We start from the raw sequence: 18,678 nt of genomic DNA on the forward strand, positions 1-18,678 counted from the left end.
AGTCCTACTCCGTTAAAGAGTCCTTGTTAACAAAATTTGCTCCCACTGGAGTTCAAGTGTCCCATGCAACTAATTCTGCAACAACTTTTTCTACCAGGTTTTAGACGTCTAAAATCCATCACAAAACTTTAATTATGTTGTATAATATTGATCAGTCATAGCTTTCTGGGACACGTTTAGAGGTCAATTTATTAGAAAAGCCTTCGAATTGGTCAGCCCTTCATAGTGACCTTTCTTTGATACAAATCATCAAGCGAATAGACATGTCGTACGAAGGTTTTGTGTAGTATGCACTTGATCATGGAAATCAGTAGCAACAAAGGAGAATTTCAAAGTATTTGTGTCCAAGTTCCATGGTTTATGGTAGCTCCAACAAACTGGTGAGTTCTTCCTTCTCTCAAAAGCTAAAGATCTTAGCATGCATCTTGTCACAAAGCAGCTAATTCCAATAAGCAGTTATGTATTTCTTTTTCAAAGTATGGCCTCTCACAAATAACTGGAATCGAATAACTCTTGGTGCACCCTTTTATCTGAATTTATCCACAGTTTCACTACCTTGAAGGAAGGGTCAGTCACGGACCTGGCTAAAAATTATAAGACTGAACTGTAATTCTAAGGGTGACTTGTATCTCTGGTTTGACATCTAAAGTCACTGTCATAATTATTTGATCATATATATGTTGTATAATTGATTCTAAATTATAAGTTTGACGTATGCACTGCATAATACACACTTTATTTTAAAACTAACAAATATAAATTAGTCGTCTATCAATTTGATGCATAAATAAAAATAATACACCAATAAAAACAATACACTAAAACTAGACATAAAGTTATTGGGATTATAAATGGACCGAATGATAAATGAGAGCATATTATTATAGCGAATATTGTGATATGTTGTACCTTACAATGGAAGATTTTATATATCTGATATTTTTCAGAGAATTTTTACTGTTAGATATTCCCTCTTCTTGGAATATGAAATCCATAAATAAGATTATGAAACCATCCATACTTTCTTTCTGTAACAAGCAAAAGAAATAGAAAATGATGAAGCACTAGTAGCATCCAAATTTGCATATTAAGTCCTCCAAAGTTCATTTTACAATTGCAAGAATGGGGCATCCCATCCATCAATCAAACACAACGATGCTCCCAACAAAGAGAATCAAAAACAAGGCAGAACTAAGTTTTGCCAATTCCTCGTAATGGAAGTCGGATCCGAGGTAAAAAAAGAAAAACACACACTGTAAATAGTAAATCCACACACATATATTATCAAATTAGGACAAGGCATTCAAGCTTCTGGTACTGAAGCTGCAGCACGTTTCATCGATGCGGATTTGATAAGATGGTTGTAGCTTCCCTTCTCCTTGAAAAGTTGAGAAAAATGATGCTTGCAATATAAAACACCCTCAAGGGCTGCATAATTTGATGGAGAAATGGAACAGCCACCATGAGAGCATTTGAAACAGGACTTGTGATAGGCTTGGCTTTCAACTGTCACCTATAATTTTTTTTATTTAATAGAACAAACCACATCACAAACCAAACTGCATTGATTGGTTGCTAGACAACCAGACTTCACTAGAAAGACAAACGAACCAATTTCAACACAATTATATGTAATTCAATTTCACAATAAGTTTTAACTTCACAGCATTTCAGCCAAATATGCATGTCTAATTCCACAAATATCTGGTCTTTAATTCTGAAGCTTTCCCCTTTTTTTATCCGGATTCTTGAGACATTTTCCCAGTGTTTTGATGTTTAATATTTTCAAGTCCAAGGGAATTTCTACACCAAATTTAAGAACGATGGCCTCATACTTTAAACCAGAATCAGTTTCTTGGCTACTACAAATGCACAAAAAATGGAAGGAATTAAAAGAAATTCACAAGCACATATCCTCTATTCTATCAACCACCAGTAATTATTGGTGGCTGTATTTGGTTAGAGTTAATAGTAGAAAATTCTGCTCAACAGCTGAAATTAACCCTTATGTAATTTCATTAATTTTCAAGTAGATTGAGACCAAAGGACTGCAGCAAACAAAACTTAATTTTCTTAGTGCAATTCAAATGCCAAAAGTTAGTTTTTTCATACAAAAAAACAAAAGAAAGCTACACATATTACTTTCTATGACTTAAATTGGAAATAACCTTCAGTTATCATCTTTGCAGAACCTAAAGCAACTTCATGCAATGACATGCATATATCTATTGACAATCAAAAAGTGCTACAAACTTCAGCCAGAAAAAGGAATACAGTACTATTCATGGCAGCTTAAGAAATGAGAACAAACAGAGAACAAAAACAGTCACTTAGGTTCAAATTGGAGTACCATTTAGATCAAATTCATCTCTTCCCCCTCCTTCCCCATAACCAAAAAAAAACACTGCCTTTATTCATGAAGAAGATCCCTCGTCCATTTAATAATAACAAGGTAATATGTTGGATCAAATTACACTATGCTTTGTAGTCTTTATGAAATCTTACCTTCTCCAGTGGATAAGCAGTTTTACCACAAGTAGCACACTTTTCTTGCGTGCCAGAGAACATGCTTGCTGCTTTGCTAGGTGACCTTGTCTACAAATCAAGCTATTGGGAATCAGAAATACACCAAGTAGATATCACAATATCATATGCAAAAAGTGTATATAGATATTAAAACTATGCAGTGTCTGAGGGGATGCTTACCAGTTCAGGAGTTAACTTCTCTGCGGACTTTGCAGCTGTTGAAGAAGAAAGTAATTGCAATTAAACAGGTTAACAAACAAAAGTCTGAGAAATTGAATAAAGACATTTAATATAGCAAGGATAAGAGACATACGTGATTGGAAATTCTTGTTGAAATTACCCGTCTCCTTGAACAACTGTTCGAAGTGAGGCTTACAGTATACTACACCTTCCATCGAGGAATAATTGCTAAGCTGAAAACATATGAATCACACAACCTAATAAGCTCAAACATAAGATATATGCATATAAGTCATCTGGCGAATTCCCTCTAATAAATTACAGGTCCTCACATTTGGAAAAATCCTATTATTAACTAATTAAGGGCCACTGGCATAGTGCAACTAAGATAAAAAACGAGAAACAAAGGTCAGTAGATAATTCCCTATTTTGCCATAATCAATGGAAATAAACAATTAAAAAATAGACCATTTTCTCAGCTGGGTTCTAATAGTCTGCTCAACAACCAACCAATCTGAAACTGAACATGACTGAGAAAGGTAAAGGACATAGATGGAATCAACCACATTCACTATTGCACCAACAACATTCACCACTACAATGCCACAAAAGCAGAAAGTAAAGCAAAGAAAAGATTAAGATATGTGTACCTTTAATGTGCCTTTGCAGTGAAAGCACTTGAAGCATGACTTATGGTAAGGAACACCATCCGCAGACAGCAGTTCCATCGGATACACAGTCTTCTCACAAGCCTTGCATTTCTGCTGGGTACCGGTAAAAGACATAGTAGCTAGCTGCAAAAGAATATGTGCATGTCTTAGATCTGACTATTTTATTATCTTGCAGAATCACCATCCAATCAACAAAGCCCTAATCAACTCATAAAAACCATTTTTCTCTAGAACAGTCTTTCATTTAATGAAGTATAATAAAAGCAGAAATTTTAAATCTTTAATAGAAAACAATATCGATTGTGACACAGATAAGGTAAAATTTCAATCTTTGCATTCTGTAGTACTAACAATAATCAAAAACTTTAAAAAACGAATGAAGTTACCGATCTTAGACTAAGAAATTAGAAATGCAAGCACGGAAATCAGGGTAGCACAGCTAAATCCCAAATCTCTCACCAATCAACTTCAATAAATCCCTATTCTCTCTTGACCTATCTCCTACAACAAATTTAACATACAAAGCAAGAAATTTAAACTTTAACTAAAATTGACATCAATTGAGACATGAAGAAGGTGAATTTTTAACCTTTGCTTTCTGGGTAATACTAACAATAACCATAAACTTCAAAATACAAATTAAGCCACCGATCCAAGACTTAGAAAAACAGAAATGCAAGCATTCAAAATCAGATTATCTCAGCTAAATCCCAATTAAATAGTCTAATTAGAGACTAAAAACAAGACAAGAGACACATAATCAATAATGGGTAAAGATCTGAGATCCAAACTAACAAAGTGAAAGATTCATACCTAGAGGAGAACTTTAAACTGAAACTCTTGATCTGAGAGTCAAAGAAGAGGAAAAAAAAGAAAAGAAGAAGAAAGACAACTAAAGAGCCAAAGAAGAATGATAAAAGAACATAAGAAAAAAAGAAAAAGAAAAGAATGATATGAAAGTGAAAGAGTGAAGAGTCAATGAGAGTTTATGGTGTGATGTCTTTTAAGGACCCAAAAAAACACAACCATAAAGGAAAGAGAGAGGAGCGGGTAATTATGCACTTTTTGCAGTGAAGGGATACAACAAATACAAAAGAAGTGGATGATTATGATGATAGGAGATAGAGAAATTGAATTGAGATTAGAGAAACAAAGAGAAGAAATATCTTTGGCTGAGATATAATTATAAGAGAGTTGGGCTCCACAACTAAAAATTTCAATTAGTTTGTCTGGTTCAACGGTCTCGATTACGCTGCTGCTTTTCTTTCTTTTCTTTTTTCTCCTTCATTGTCAGTTCTTTGTTTCGGTTAAAGTTTTTACAGCTTCATCATCGCTGTTTCTTTTTAATGTTAGAAAGGACAGAAGATTCATTACCCATAAAAATATGAGGTTAATCTTCAACTGTTTCTTTTTCTTTGACTGGCATTTTGGTTTTTCTTTGCTGTTTTTAAGTTTTGACAACATTTGGCATTTGCCAGGAATGCCAAATTACATGGAATGGCAAGTTTGTTGCCTGTCAGATAAGGAACAATCTCACATTACCTTAGGCATTTATTTATAGAAAATTTTAAACATATTGCTCAGCCTCACTTTTGTCCAAACTGAAATTATAAAAAGGCAGTTACAAAATATAGAAAAATGAAAAATATAAATAAATTAGTATAACTATTTATATATTTACTAAAATATTATATTATTTTCGAGATAAAATTTATTATTCTAATTCTATTTTTCCATCGACCCCTTTACTATAATCACAATACTAAACATTAGTTCCGGTCATAATAATTTAATGAAATGATTAATGTAGTTGGAATTAAAAAGGTATGCAATTGAATATTAATCTATTTTATAAGAATGCCAGCATGTTAGTATAGTTGGATAACTAACACCAATTTACATATTAAATGTTTATCATCCACTGACAAATCAATATTAAGTAATTAGTTATGCATTTTATACATCACTTTTGTTTTTGGAATTGATATGGATGATAGCAAGCAAAAAATAGAAAAACAGAACTTCTATAGAACCTGATATTGCAAAGTTAGTAGAGATGGAAAGGGGCAGTCCAGGTAAAATATGTAAGATGTTTCCCTGTAGCTTTAACCATTAACCAATGCTTGAATTGCAAGGGAGGCATTCACATGCCATGCCACTAACTTGAGCATGCACTTGAAGCCTATGATGAAGATAAAAAGGAAAGGATGACCTTTTCTTTTTTCCTTTCTAATTACCTCAAACCCCGAAAAGTACTTTGGTTGCGATGTGTTAATATATTCTTTTATTTATTGTAAAGGCAAAACCTCATTTACTCTAAAAGGGAAAATTCGAATAATACCACCATTTGCAAATTTTATTTTTTATTTTTTTGGTTCAATTTTTAGGTTAATTTATGGCCATTTAAAATTTAAGAAGGAAGCATTTCTTTTTATATCTTATATTTGTATATAATTCCACAAAATAATCTTCTATTAGACAATTGTTAGGAACTAAAATGCTTACGATATGCATATTGCAGATTAATTTATTATTAGAAATAAAAAAAAAATTCAGGATCAACAATAAAAATAGTTTATGTTCTTCTTGGTCATTTCATTACTCTACTAATGGACATTATCAAGAGCAATTTGAGAAATAACTAAAGATGCTATTGACAGTGGATATTATGGCACCTCACAAGGTATTTGTAACAATCCCATAAATGGAAGAAGGGTAAACATGTGCAAGCCAATTAAACAATGCTTAGAGGATCATATTATATATCCTGGAATATGGCAAGGAAAACCTAATTCATAATAGAAAATTCTCAGGAAGCGCAGAGTAACAACTAATTATGACTCAAAATAAGGATATGAAGAATCTGGCATAAGAAGGAACAATTTCCTAAATGAACCTCTCTACTCGACATACAAATTGTTGGACAAGTGATTGTTAAACTTTTCCCCATACATATAAACAAGTAACAGCCAGTGAATCAAGCAGTTCCACCAACATGTAATCCAGACAGATACATTAACTGATCAAAGGCACATAAAAGTAAAACTCAAATCAAATAAATACAACGTGGGTTTTCTTCAATTCAACGTCACTGGTGTCAAAACCAAAGGCTTCAACCAGTCATTTTAATGTTATATTTTGCCTTTTCCTCTAGCTAATCTTGGTCTCATTTTCAATGTTTGTATGGTCAGAGACATTTCCTGGACTAACAAACCCATTTTTGTATAAAATATCCAATTCATGAAAATACGGGCAAGACTTGCTATTATCATACCGCTTCTTTCCCCCACTTCCCATAGATTTTCTGAAGTACTTGTTGATGTTTTCCCATTTCTCTTTGCAGTTCTTTGCTGTTCGGTTATAGCCCATGTTGCACATTCCAACAGATATCTCATCCCAAACATTAGAGCATTTGGCACCCATAACTCGGAACTTCTGTTCCAAGCCAGCTCGTAGCATTATAAGTGCTTGTACCTCAGCTTCTGGCCATCTTCTATTACTCAAATCACTGTTAAAATCCTTTTGGATGGGAACATTGCTTCCATTTCTTTCTGTAACTTTCTCAGGAAGAGCAATACTTGTTAGAGGTTGAGGCACTTCAATGTTATGGCCCATTACATCCTGAATGAAGGAAATGAGGGCCAGGTTTCGAGCATTCTCTTGAGCTCTTACCTCTTCATCCCTTTTCATCCTTTCTATCTCCTGTTGTTTCCAAGCTTCTTCTCTGATTATTCTCTCCCTCTCTCTCCTCTCCATCGTCTCTATTAACTGCGTATGCATCCGCTCTTGCTTGTCCAGCACCTTCATTACCAAACTCTCCAAGAATTTCTCAAGTTTGTGCAAACTCGTGTTTCGCCTTCTCTTCCGACTCCCGCATTTAGTGATGCCTGCTGATGAATCATCATCACCTGAAAATGAACTGAAACATAAAAGACTTTATTCAACTAAAAGTTGGATTCCGAAGAAAAGTTTGTGGCCTGAAATCCACTATAACAGCATCTCAGCGTTAAGTAATGGACCTAGTTCTCAATACACTAGAAAAAGAGAAAGAAAAAGGGATAAAGATGTAGCATTAGGATTAAACTAATGACTTGATTCTGCCATTACACAAATGACCAAATACCCTACAAATGATTCGCAGGTGACTTATAAAATTCCACAAGAAAAAGTTGCAAATGATGCTAGACATAAAGGAAAATACCATACACCATTGATTGCCAATAGATTCTTCCAGTTGTAGTGAACCACCAAAAAATGAACTTGTATAAATTTCTCTATAATTAATCACCATCCTAATGTTAATTGCACACAAACACACAATTGGGTCTTTCAAATTTGCACATATCAAATTATATGAAGATTTTTACATTGCCAGTCATATAAATAAATAAACAAATAAAGCAACCAAATAAATAGAGTCACCTAATAGAATAAAATAAAACCAATAATAGTAATAATATCCTCTTCAACATATTTTTCAAACAAATACACACCTAGATTCAACCTCCAGTAACTCTCCCTCACAATTCGGGTCCAAGTTCCTTCCAACCCGACCTGAACCTCCCGACTCAGTACATTGGGTCCCACTGTTCTCCACTTTCACCAGTGGCTTTAAAAACTCATTTCCTTCGTCATCAAGTCCGCAAACTTGGTCCACCAAAAGCCCCAAGTTATCCAAAGTTCCGTCCAGACCTCCGCCGCCTGTCAACGTCAGATCATTTCCTTGAGAACTCGACGGTGACCTGCCGTTTGCTCTAATAGGACGTAACTTCTGCGGCGGCGATGGTTGAAACGCTGACGTCGAATAAGAAACAAGATAGTTTTCAGTTGCCGATAAAGGAGATATCTGCGGAGGGAAACCGGAGGCGTTCGGCCCTTGCCGGTTGCCGCCGGTGAGTAGTTCCATATTATGGGCGGCGTTGAGGGTTTTTCTTTTTTAAATTTTAAGAGAGGTGAAATAGTAGGTAGTAAATGATAAAGTGTAAAATGTGTGGTAAAATGGGGATTTTGGAAAATTACGCAACTTACCTATTTGTCTGTCAATATTTACGGTTTTATCCTTCTGATGATGATGACGTGGATTTTAAGTTTTGTTCGTGGTCCCTACTATTTCAAAGTTAACACTATTAATTATTCAATTTCTTTTTATGAAAAAAGTATACGACTTTGAGGTGCTAAAATATAATATCCGAAGTCATCTTTCAAGGTTGAAAGCGTTTTATTAAATTACAATTGTCTTCATTTTAATGCTGAAAGATATTCTTTTTTAATTATTTATGCCTTATAGATTACATTTTAATTGAGTTGACATGGTGTTTAGGGTTTTCTCTTCTTTTATCACCAAGGCTCTGATACCAATAGGGAGCCGAGAGCTGTTCAAGTGAAATATCATTCAAAGTTTGTTATTGGATCAAATTAGTTTAATTTAAATTCATTAATTATATTTAAAAATTAAATAAATTTAAGTTTTAGTTCATTTCCAGAAGTTGATTTAACTTTTCATTAATATATTAAAATAATATTAGAATTATTTTTTTTTTTAAATAATAAGATATTTTTATTCTTATTTATGTTCTATTTAAATAATTATTTTTTTCATACCACTACTATTACCATCGCTCTATTTCTATGTTGTCGTATTTTTATATTTGCTATCGCCATTAACACATCATTAAAATTAATAATTTATTAATAAATACTTAATTCATACTATTTTACACATAGTATAATATAATAATTAAATATGATAAAAATTAGATTTATTTGACTTCAAAATAAAAATTATGAGCCTAATTAGTGATAAATTTACTAATTTTTTAATCAAATTGTCTATTTTTAAATAAGTGTTATAATAATGGAGTTTAATATTCATCTCAAGTCGAAATATCTTCTAAGAGAAAGAGCCACTACTAATCACATAACTTGAAAAGTCTTGATTTATAGGATAAATTCAAGAAAATAAAATTATCTTCAATTCATACATTTGATCAAACAAAGTAGAAATTACAGTTAAAAAATATGTTAAATTTTAATTTTTAAATACGAATTCATAAAAGAAAATATACTAAAATAGGAGCGAGGATCGAGCACAAAATTCTAAAGCTACAAACTTGAACCGGCCCGACTCTTGGACAAATATATTAATGTCCAGAATTATTATCAAATTCTTAGGATTAGATTTTTTAATTTCGAAAAGAAGGAGATCAAAGTGTATAATATGATAAACTTCTGGGTGTTTTAGGGATTAAACTATCTCTTTTCCCTCCTAAAAGCCACCGCCTCGAATAGTGTAGCACCGTTTTGATGAAGTCGATTATCGTTTAGTTATTGAGCTCTCAAAAATGTCACACTCTATCTCAAGCCTCCATATCCAACTAATTAAGTAAGCTCTCTTTTCTTCCCTCTATATTTATATATGTCACCTTTCTATTCAATTTCTTCTGAAAATATTCTCTGTAATTCAGGTTATCAAGTACAGTACTTAACTATCTATCAAAAGCAAACTACACAACACCAGAAGGCACGAATGTCTCTACAAAATCAATACTCGAATCACTCCTCTCTCATCAAAATCTTAATGCAGACCCACAAATTTCTGAAGCCCAGTTGCACAATTCAATAAAGGACTTTGCTTTAGCATGTGCTTTATTATCCTCTTCTCAATCCTCAAACCATGAATTACTCTCTTGGGTACCGCACGACCTGTCGTTCGTTGCCAGCTCAGCTTTTGTTGAGTTCTCGAGGTCTTATTGCAGGAGTGATTTTGGGGAGAGAAATGAGAAAAGGGTCAGTGAGATTTTGGGATTTGATTGTGGTTTGGTGAGTGAAGAGAAGAGATTGTTCGTGGAATTAATGCTTGAGGTCATGCCTTTGTTGAAAGAGAGTATCAAGGAAAGTTGTATTGATAAGTGTAGTGATGGTGATGAGATTTCAGCTGCTTCAGCTAGAGCTCCTGTTGGATTTGCTATTATTGCGGCTTTTCAGTTCAGATGGTTTGTTTCTCAGGTTTGAAATTATTATTATTATTATTATTTTTTTTTTTTTTGCGTCTATTTAATTGGTCTAATAGTGTAGTTTTAATGTTTACTTGTTTGTTTGTATGTTTTGATAGGTTGATTATCCACATTTGGGGAAGTTGTGTAATTTGGTTATTCCTTGTGGATTGACTGCTCTTGATCACTGGTCATCTGAGGTGAAAGTATGTATGTGCTTGGTCTTCTTATCGTATGCAATTTCTTGTCTTCTGGTTTCTAGTTTGCTTAAGTTGACCTTATGTTCATGGTCCCTGAAGAAAGAAAAAAGTGAACTTTTTAGTAAGTGTCTAGAGAATGGATTTGCTTTCCCTGATTTGATGTTGACAGTTCCCCAATCTGGATGTTTTAAAGATAAAGTGGCTATTAGTTTAAAGGATAGTAGCATGTTTCCTTTTGGTGTTTTTACATGAAGCAGTTGACAAGAATTCCGTCTGCTATTTTAATCATTTTGAGTTTTAGTTTTAGAGTGAATGATGAAAAATGGAAGACAGGTTCTTGAAATGAGTTGCTTAAACTCCACTTCCGATTTCCTGTATCTGCAGTTCATATTTATGAAAAGAATGATTCAGGGGGATAATATTAATATTTTTAAATTTAAAGTAGTATGCTCTTTTTTCTTTTACTGTTTCAGGGACAAGGCATGATTAGTTTTGTACATCTTGCAAGAAATGTGCATGCTACTGAACTTGGTTGGTATGAAGATGTGATTCTTGATGCGTGCTGCCAGAATATGGCTTCTGCTGATGAGATATGGCATCTTGTAGTTGAGATGTCGATACTTCTTGCGACTCATATCCAGCGTAGTAATCCCCGTAGTCCATGGTAAACAGATTGTCCGCCTGCTTAATTTTTACTATTAATTTGTTTTCCCAAGTTAAGATTTGCAGGTATTCTAACCTGCAAGATAGTATATATCAGACTTTTCTTTTTTAATAAGGGTGCATGCTAATGCAGGTTGCAGATAAGAGTAAAAAGCGCATTAGCTATATTACTATTGTGCAAACATATAAGAAATAAATTTTGGATTGCAAAAGGAGACATGATTTTTACTTCCTTAAGTAGGAATCATCTGCTTTGCACTCTCTTAAATCTTAATTCTTAATGATCTTTGTTTCTTGTGTAAATATGGCCTTCATCTTCTAAGTCTTTTGGTAGCATGGTAATGCACTTTATTAGCCACTAAATAATAGAATAAACTATACCATTGTTGATTCTATGGTGCATGCATTTTCGGCTTTACAGATTTGAGAGAATACTCGATGAAATAGTAGGTCAAATTCACAAATTTCATAATTTGACAGTTCCTTATTTCCATTTGCCTTTTGTGCAGGTTTGAGAGGATACTCAATGAGATGTTAAGTCACTTGGAGCGCCAACCCAGGAATACAGATCGCCGCATTGCATGGCTTACATTTGTAGAGCCACTATTCCATGCTGTTGGTCTTGTCTTATTAGCTCATTTTAGGCGGGTTTTTCCACTTTTCTTTCAGTGGATGCATGCTGATGACAATGAAACTGTTCTGCTGGTAAAAAAAAATTTTATTCAATAAGCACTGAGTTTCCTAGGATTTATGTATTATTCCACATGGCATCCTTTTTGGTAAAAGAGGTTCTTAATGATAATTGTCAACATAACAGAAAAGAGTTGTGTGGTTTTGGGTTGTCATCCATCAGTTGTTTTTCCTTTATTTCTTATTCATTCTAGCTTAGTGTCCAAATTGTTACTGTTTATTGGTGCAACGTCCATGCTTGAGCCTTTAGTTGGAATTTCTGTTGTTTTTCCTCTTTTTCCTTGTCTCTCTTGCATTTGGCTTATCAGGCCAAACTTTGTCCCCCATTTGTTTAGTTGGTTTCTTATTGATCTAGAACTGTTTTAAGATTTTCTTGAATAATGCTTTGAGGATGAATACAAGGACGTCTTGCTTTGTGTGCAGGTTCTGAAACAGGTCCAAACAGTAATAAGGTTAACGTGGATAAGGAACACAGCATATATTGAAAGGTGAACTAAGAAATATTGTTTTTCTCTTTCATACTCTTAGGCTGCATTTAGAAATCTCATGGCATTGGCTTAGAATCATATTATTGTATTTGAAATTCAGAAATATAATGATTTATATAGTTACATCGGGCTGTCAATTGCTGTCTGCATAATTTACTTCTAGATAATAAATAGTGTGTTTGCAATGTGCCTTTTTATAAATATAATGCACTTTTTGAACTCATTTATAGCTCAGATACTTGATGCTCTTCTGAAACAACCCTTGGTAGATTTAACTTCCCATGGAATGTCCCATGATCTTGCAGTCCTACATCAGAACTTGCTAGTTTCTTCTTCTTCTTCTTCTTCCAGTTCCATTGGTTGCCAGTTTTTCCCTCAAGGATATGAATGACCTGGACTTGTGTTCAAAAACCGAGTCTTAAGTCCAGATGTGTATATCTTACAAGTTAGGCGTACTATGTATCTTCATATTTCATTCATCTTATGTTCGTATTTCAGATTGGTGGATGAACTTGTTGTGCTGTATAAGGAAGCAGCATTGAAAACAGCTCGTGAAGAAATCAGAACAAATGTTCTTGAGATATTGGTCTTGCTCCAGCAGTAAGTGTCATTTTATTTTATCTTCCCCATTTCTCAGCACTCTGCTCAGTTACTTTATTCTACTCATTTTCGTGTAATTCCTAGATGCAAGGGCCTGCAATTTCAATCTGCATGGGACAAGCACAGGGATGATCCAAATTTGGCGAGTCTTAGTTCATCATTAACGTGCGATATTGCTGCCTAAGCAGAGGTCTTTCAGAGTTATTCCATTCAAGAGGGGTAGACAACACCATAAGATTTTGCCATGCATTGGAGATGCTGCTTGGTCCATACTGGGCAGCCCCTTCCCCTCTGAATCATAATTGCCAAAGGGGTTGGTAATAACAGGTATCAGTTTAAGAAAACTATCTGTAAGGACTAAGAAAAGGGTAATTCATATTCATTAAAATCACAAAAGAAACCTAGAAAGATTGTCAAAAAAGTAGCAAGAGAATTCCAAGGTAGTTGGCTTTTATTTATTTAATTAATTTTTCTTCACTTTCCAGATTAGAAGCACAGATATTTAAAATAAATCAATGCTTTTAATCTTTTTTCCTTCTAACGACACTTATCCATTTGGAACAAGTATATGTTATGTTTATACCTGGACTTTTAACATATAGGTTCTTTTTTAAAGAAGTCTCTGAGCTGAATGGTCATTTCTTTTCATGGAATTCGTCTCATTTGGGTAACCCTCGGGGTACCCTTTGGCTTGATAGATAGTGGTCGAGTTTTAGTGTGGATGTTGATCAAATTTTATGTCTTCTTAATTTTGAGCCTGTCAAGAAGCATAACTATCTTCGTTTCTTTCTGCAAGACAAAGCAAGCATCCCAACCAAAAGGTAGAAACCTCTTACCCTTATATGTAGAAATTAGATGCAATTAGGTATGTAACTCCTTCATTTTCGACATGATCAATTAAGAAAGACGAGCCCTCAATTTAACAATAAAGTTTAATTTCCAAAGTTTTTTTACCCATTTCATTCTACTATTGCCTACATCCGCCTTTAGAATTAGAATGAATATTAATCGCTTTTTGATGCCTTGATTAAGAAAAGACAGATCATATTTATGGTATATGAAAGGAAGAAAGGATAATTAGACCTAAGCTAAACCACCATAAGATGACACACATGGTATTAAAAATTTGGAGGTATTTCGTTTTTTCATTAATTAATCAATATGGCGAATGTCAATAACAAACTGATTCTGTAGAGACCCAATTCTACAAAGATTTTTCCTGAAAGAATAAAAAGGATAAAATGATATTCCTCGACAACCCCTAGCTGGGAATAATAGAGATAAATCAGTCACTTATTTTGAGTTTTCTACTTCTTGCTAATCCTGCACTTGTTGCTGATACAAATGGAGTCCCAGCTTCCATGTAAGCTAACAAAAAAATATATATATAGGATTCAGAGGGCACAATCCGTGGCGCTATTCACCACCCAAGCTTGCTCCCCAAGAAAGTTTGCTGCTGTTCTCAGGCACCAATGGAAACAAAATATGTGAAATGTATAGATTGATGTTTTCAGACAATGAAGAATCATTTGCTTCTTTTCTTTGCTTCACTGTAAAGGATCACTCCCATGACTGTGAGCGAGTAACCAAGCATTCCAGTAACAGATACTGGATTTCTGAAAATTAAAATTGAAACAACAACAGCCACAGCTCCTTTTGCATTCCCTAGAACCTGAAAGATCAACAACAATTTTAATCCCAAAGCACAAGGAGGCCTTCAATAAAATATCTTCAAAAATGATGCAGAAACACAAAGTTTAATAGGAATTAAGAACAAAGAAAAAACATTCGAGTGCTTCAAAAATTTCAAAATTCAATGACTCCCGCCAAATGCAATTGACGAAAATCTGTAGCTCAATGATTATGAGAATGAAAAATGTTGATAAACTGCGGAAATGATTTTATGCATGTATATTAACCCTGCTCAACTGAAGGTCAGATAAAATGAGTCCTGTTTCTCAAAGCCAATCCACAAATCTTCAGTAGTTCTCATACATTCATTCTTATCCTATCAGGTATGGAGCCAAAAGTATTTTGTTTCACAGTGAACTCTGCATTTCTCAGTCATACCGAGGGCTTCCCTTCTCGCTTCCTAAAAGATTTATCCATATCATCTCTTTTTTCTTTCTTTTTCTTTTGTTCCTCATTTCTAGTAAAACTAAAAAATAGTTTTCATACTGCAGCTTAAGAACTTGCCAAAGCAAACTGCTAAATACATTAATAGCTAACTTTCCTAGATGAGCTATGTGCCCTCCCGCCACAAGCACCAGGATCAAAACAAAAGTTTGCTCACAAGAAAAAGTCAAAAAGGACATAAGAGATTAGATTCTTCAACATAATCCAGCACCCAGACATTTTAGCTCTCAACTCATCTTACATCATATGATAGCTGATACATCAATTTTGACTAATACTTTCAGATAACTTATTCCAGAAAGTCCAATCTGCATGCTGAACATCAAACAAAAATTGCAGTGACTAGTCCAGCATGATAAAATTACATGAGATCCCCAGCCTCCTGATTCCTAGATAGATTTCCACCAAAATTCTAATTTTTACAACCTTTTCCAACAAGATAAAATAAGAAAAGGTTTTAGCAGAAATGAGATGCTTACTGCACCTCAAAACCATTGAATCCCTAAACCTAATTCCAAAGGCCAGACTTTAGAGTTTCTTAAAATGATCACAAAACATTCCAAATCCAAACTATATCCCTTAAAAAAGACTAGTCCAACAAGCTAATGCTGAAAAGGCATCATTGTCATTGCTATCAAAGTCTCCTTGCCCAAAACAAATGATCTACTTTAACTATCCCAAATTCATAAGTTGAACTTTCTAGAACTTTGTCAGACCAATTCCCTATCAGACATGAGTCATTGTTCAAAAAATTAGATTTTGACTAGAATTTCACATAAAAAAGGAAGGCAACTTCGGGACGATAGAGATACCAACAAGGAATTATATGCAAGAAAGCAGAAGCTCTTGCAAGTGTATTACAATGGCAGAAGCAGGATCTAGAAACAAAAAAGGAAAAAGAAGAAGACCAATTCACAACAGCAGCTGACATTTTTGGTATAACCACACAAACGATAGACACCAAATGCATTTTAAAGCCCCAAATAAGTATCGTCATATTATATCAAATCCCATAAGTAACCACTGAAATATATTTCAGCTTGTTAATCATCTTTCAAACTAGAATCATCCAACACTATGGATTTTCCAGCAAATGACTACCAGCATGCAAGATCAAGCAAGTATGCAAATGCTTACAATCTGCTAACATGTAGTAGATATTAAAACTACTAAACTAGCACCCAGACATTGTGTGGCTCTTAAGGAGAGACCAGGACTGAGGTTTTGCACTGATAAAATTTACTGGAAAAGAAAAATAAGTGAAAGAAATAGAAAAATAATGCATTGCAAGGACAATATGTCAAATCGGTTTTACAATGGTTTACATAATGTCTCATGCTTCAAACTAAATTCAGCACCCTGAATGATTAAACTACATTCTTTTTGCCAGGTAAACAAATATTTGATTGATTAAGAACCGCTCTTTGTATAAAACAAGTAATTAGCAAAATTAACTTCTGTTTGGGGATAAAAATAATTAAAACAAGCATCTCCAAAAAAGCAAGGCATACCTGTAGAGTCAAAGCACTTGTGTGTTTTGTGACCAAGAAATTGGTCAAATTCACAAAATACGCCAGTGCTGAGTTGAATAATAAGTACCAGATAATCTTGATATTATCTCTTGCAAGAGCCAGTGTAATACCAACCACATTATCTTCCATAATAAGAGTTGCAGGGAGTAAAAACACAACAGCTATGGGAGCCATGTATAGGAGGAGGTTCATAGAATTCAGCTTCTCCCTATAAAATAGTATACAAGCTTTTCAGGAGCTATTTCCACTTTCAGATCATTTACAAGCATGAAAGATCTACAACCTACAACAATTATTTAAATCATTAAGAAAATGCCAAGAAAGAAGACAGAACAGAAAGATCCTTACCCCTCAGAAGAAAGTAAAATCCCTTGCAGCACTGATTTCAATGCCCTTGCAGCTGTAGCAGCAATACACATAATGAACCCAAATAGATGAAAGCTTGGTTCACCCTGTGGCCAGAGAAAAGTGATGAATAACTATTAGGCTGACACATTATCAAAGTAGCTTAACTTTTTCTAAGAACAAAAGCAATAGCACTTATGACATTCCAGATCTGTTTTAGAAAGAGAAAATCGTTCAATTTGTAGATGGTACCTTCATATACAAGAATCAAACAAATCCCAGAGTCCTACAATAGCTTACCTCCAGTTTCAAGACAATGTAATGTACTACAATCAACCCAGAAAGCTATTTTCTTTATTCTTCATCATTTCACATAGAAGCTTCACTCATTTTTTTTCTTAACATTACTGGACGTCTCCTAGCAACCTAATCATATACTCAAAGCCCAATTTCAACAACACCCACCACTAATTCAGTTCAAAAAAGTCAAACAACTCCACTAAAAACTTAAGTAAAACCCATCAACCATTGAAATCATGAGAAACCAATCACCAATTCATATACATCCAAACTAATTTCTGACAATAAAAAGCAATAAAATTTATCAACAATCAAATTAAAACTCATTTCAACATTCGCATAACTAAAACAGCAATAATGCAATATATATATATATATATATATATATATATATATATATATATATACAGAACCGAAAATGAAAAGAGTACATACCCCACTGGCAATGATAACTCCAGTAACAACAGGAACCAAGGTAACATAAGTAAGCCAAGCCTCTCTCTTAAAGGTCATCAAATAAGCAAAAACAGCAGTGAAAAACGGTGTCGTAGCACCAATAGCTTGATTAAAAGAAACAGGAAGAAACCGTAAAGAAATATTACCAAAAACAACAGAGACACAAAAAACTAGACTTAAAGCAGAGATCTTTAAAAATTGAAGACGAGAACGAATAGTTTGCATAGGAACCATTTTCATCCAAGCAATAGCAACATAACTTAATAAACTACAAGCAGTCATATGACACATAGTTAAAAAGATTGGATATTTAAATCCATAATTGCTCAATAAGTACTTGTTCAGTAACAATACGCCTATATTTGAGGAGTACCATGATGTTACTAAACCTATTGTGAAGAAACGTGATGTGGGTTTCATTGTGTTTCTTTTTTTCTTTGTTTGGGTGGGATTGAGATCTGGGTTTGTGATGACTTTTTGATCCGACGGTAGAGATTTGAAATGGGTTTTGTTATGGATCTGGAAATAGAAATGGGTTGTTAATGGAGTTTGGTGGGTCTTTTTCCATGGATCTGTGAAATAGAGAACGAGAAAATCATAAAACTTCTTTTAGGGAGGGAGGGAGAGAGAGAGAGGAATTCAATTCTAGAGAGGGAAAGTTTGGAGGGAATTGGAATTGGAATTGGGTATTGGGTATTGGATTAGGGAGAGAATAATGTGAGTTATTTTTCTCCTGTGTAAAGAGAGAACTTTGAGCAGAAGAGAGGAGGAGGAGGAGGAGGAGGAGGAAGAGGAAGAAGAAGAGGTGGCAAACGCGTGAGGAAGGAAGGGGGATTTTAATTAATACTATCATTTGTTTATTTGTATTTTCTTATTTGCTTAGAAAAAACTTATTTATT

The 18,678-nt window shown here is 34.0% G+C and overlaps 4 protein-coding genes across 5 annotated transcripts; 1 reads left to right on the top strand and 3 right to left on the bottom strand.

Annotated features, from left to right (window-relative positions):
• Positions 1–1,047: 1,047 nt before the first annotated feature.
• On the bottom strand, positions 1,048–4,661 carry LOC8287263 (LIM domain-containing protein WLIM2b). Of its 2 annotated transcripts, XM_048375731.1 has the most exons (7): positions 4,191–4,661; positions 3,764–3,878; positions 3,357–3,500; positions 2,840–2,939; positions 2,707–2,741; positions 2,506–2,595; positions 1,048–1,513 (listed from the first exon to the last, which is right to left on the bottom strand). In XM_048375731.1, exons 3-7 carry the CDS (start codon positions 3,489–3,491, stop codon positions 1,304–1,306), a joined length of 570 nt encoding a protein of 189 aa, XP_048231688.1. In that variant the 5' UTR covers positions 3,492–3,500; positions 3,764–3,878; positions 4,191–4,661; the 3' UTR covers positions 1,048–1,303. The 2 variants fall into 2 exon arrangements, with proteins under 2 accessions (XP_048231688.1, XP_002530411.1); XM_002530365.4 differs by lacking the exon at positions 3,764–3,878 and having other exon boundaries at positions 4,191–4,655.
• Positions 4,662–6,227: 1,566 nt separating this feature from the next.
• LOC8287262 (trihelix transcription factor GTL1) lies at positions 6,228–8,361 on the bottom strand. The gene is made up of 2 exons (XM_002530364.4): positions 7,871–8,361; positions 6,228–7,296 (listed from the first exon to the last, which is right to left on the bottom strand). Exons 1-2 carry the CDS (start codon positions 8,281–8,283, stop codon positions 6,528–6,530), a joined length of 1,182 nt encoding a protein of 393 aa, XP_002530410.2. The 5' UTR covers positions 8,284–8,361; the 3' UTR covers positions 6,228–6,527.
• Positions 8,362–9,306: 945 nt separating this feature from the next.
• LOC8287261 (uncharacterized protein At2g39910) lies at positions 9,307–13,703 on the top strand. The gene is made up of 8 exons (XM_002530363.4): positions 9,307–9,759; positions 9,842–10,382; positions 10,489–10,575; positions 11,043–11,233; positions 11,742–11,937; positions 12,346–12,410; positions 12,909–13,010; positions 13,095–13,703. The coding sequence occupies exons 1-8, from the start codon at positions 9,719–9,721 to the stop codon at positions 13,192–13,194; spliced, it is 1,323 nt and encodes a 440-aa protein (XP_002530409.2). The 5' UTR covers positions 9,307–9,718; the 3' UTR covers positions 13,195–13,703.
• A 423-nt stretch (positions 13,704–14,126) lies between these two features.
• On the bottom strand, positions 14,127–18,622 carry LOC8287260 (probable sugar phosphate/phosphate translocator At3g11320). Its single transcript, XM_002530362.4, has 4 exons — positions 17,759–18,622; positions 17,027–17,130; positions 16,658–16,886; positions 14,127–14,682 (listed from the first exon to the last, which is right to left on the bottom strand). The coding sequence occupies exons 1-4, from the start codon at positions 18,197–18,199 to the stop codon at positions 14,536–14,538; spliced, it is 921 nt and encodes a 306-aa protein (XP_002530408.2). The 5' UTR covers positions 18,200–18,622; the 3' UTR covers positions 14,127–14,535.
• Positions 18,623–18,678: the final 56 nt, after the last annotated feature.

This window comes from Ricinus communis, chromosome 6 (assembly GCF_019578655.1).
Source record: "Ricinus communis isolate WT05 ecotype wild-type chromosome 6, ASM1957865v1, whole genome shotgun sequence".
Classification (NCBI taxonomy): Eukaryota; Viridiplantae; Streptophyta; class Magnoliopsida; order Malpighiales; family Euphorbiaceae; genus Ricinus; species Ricinus communis.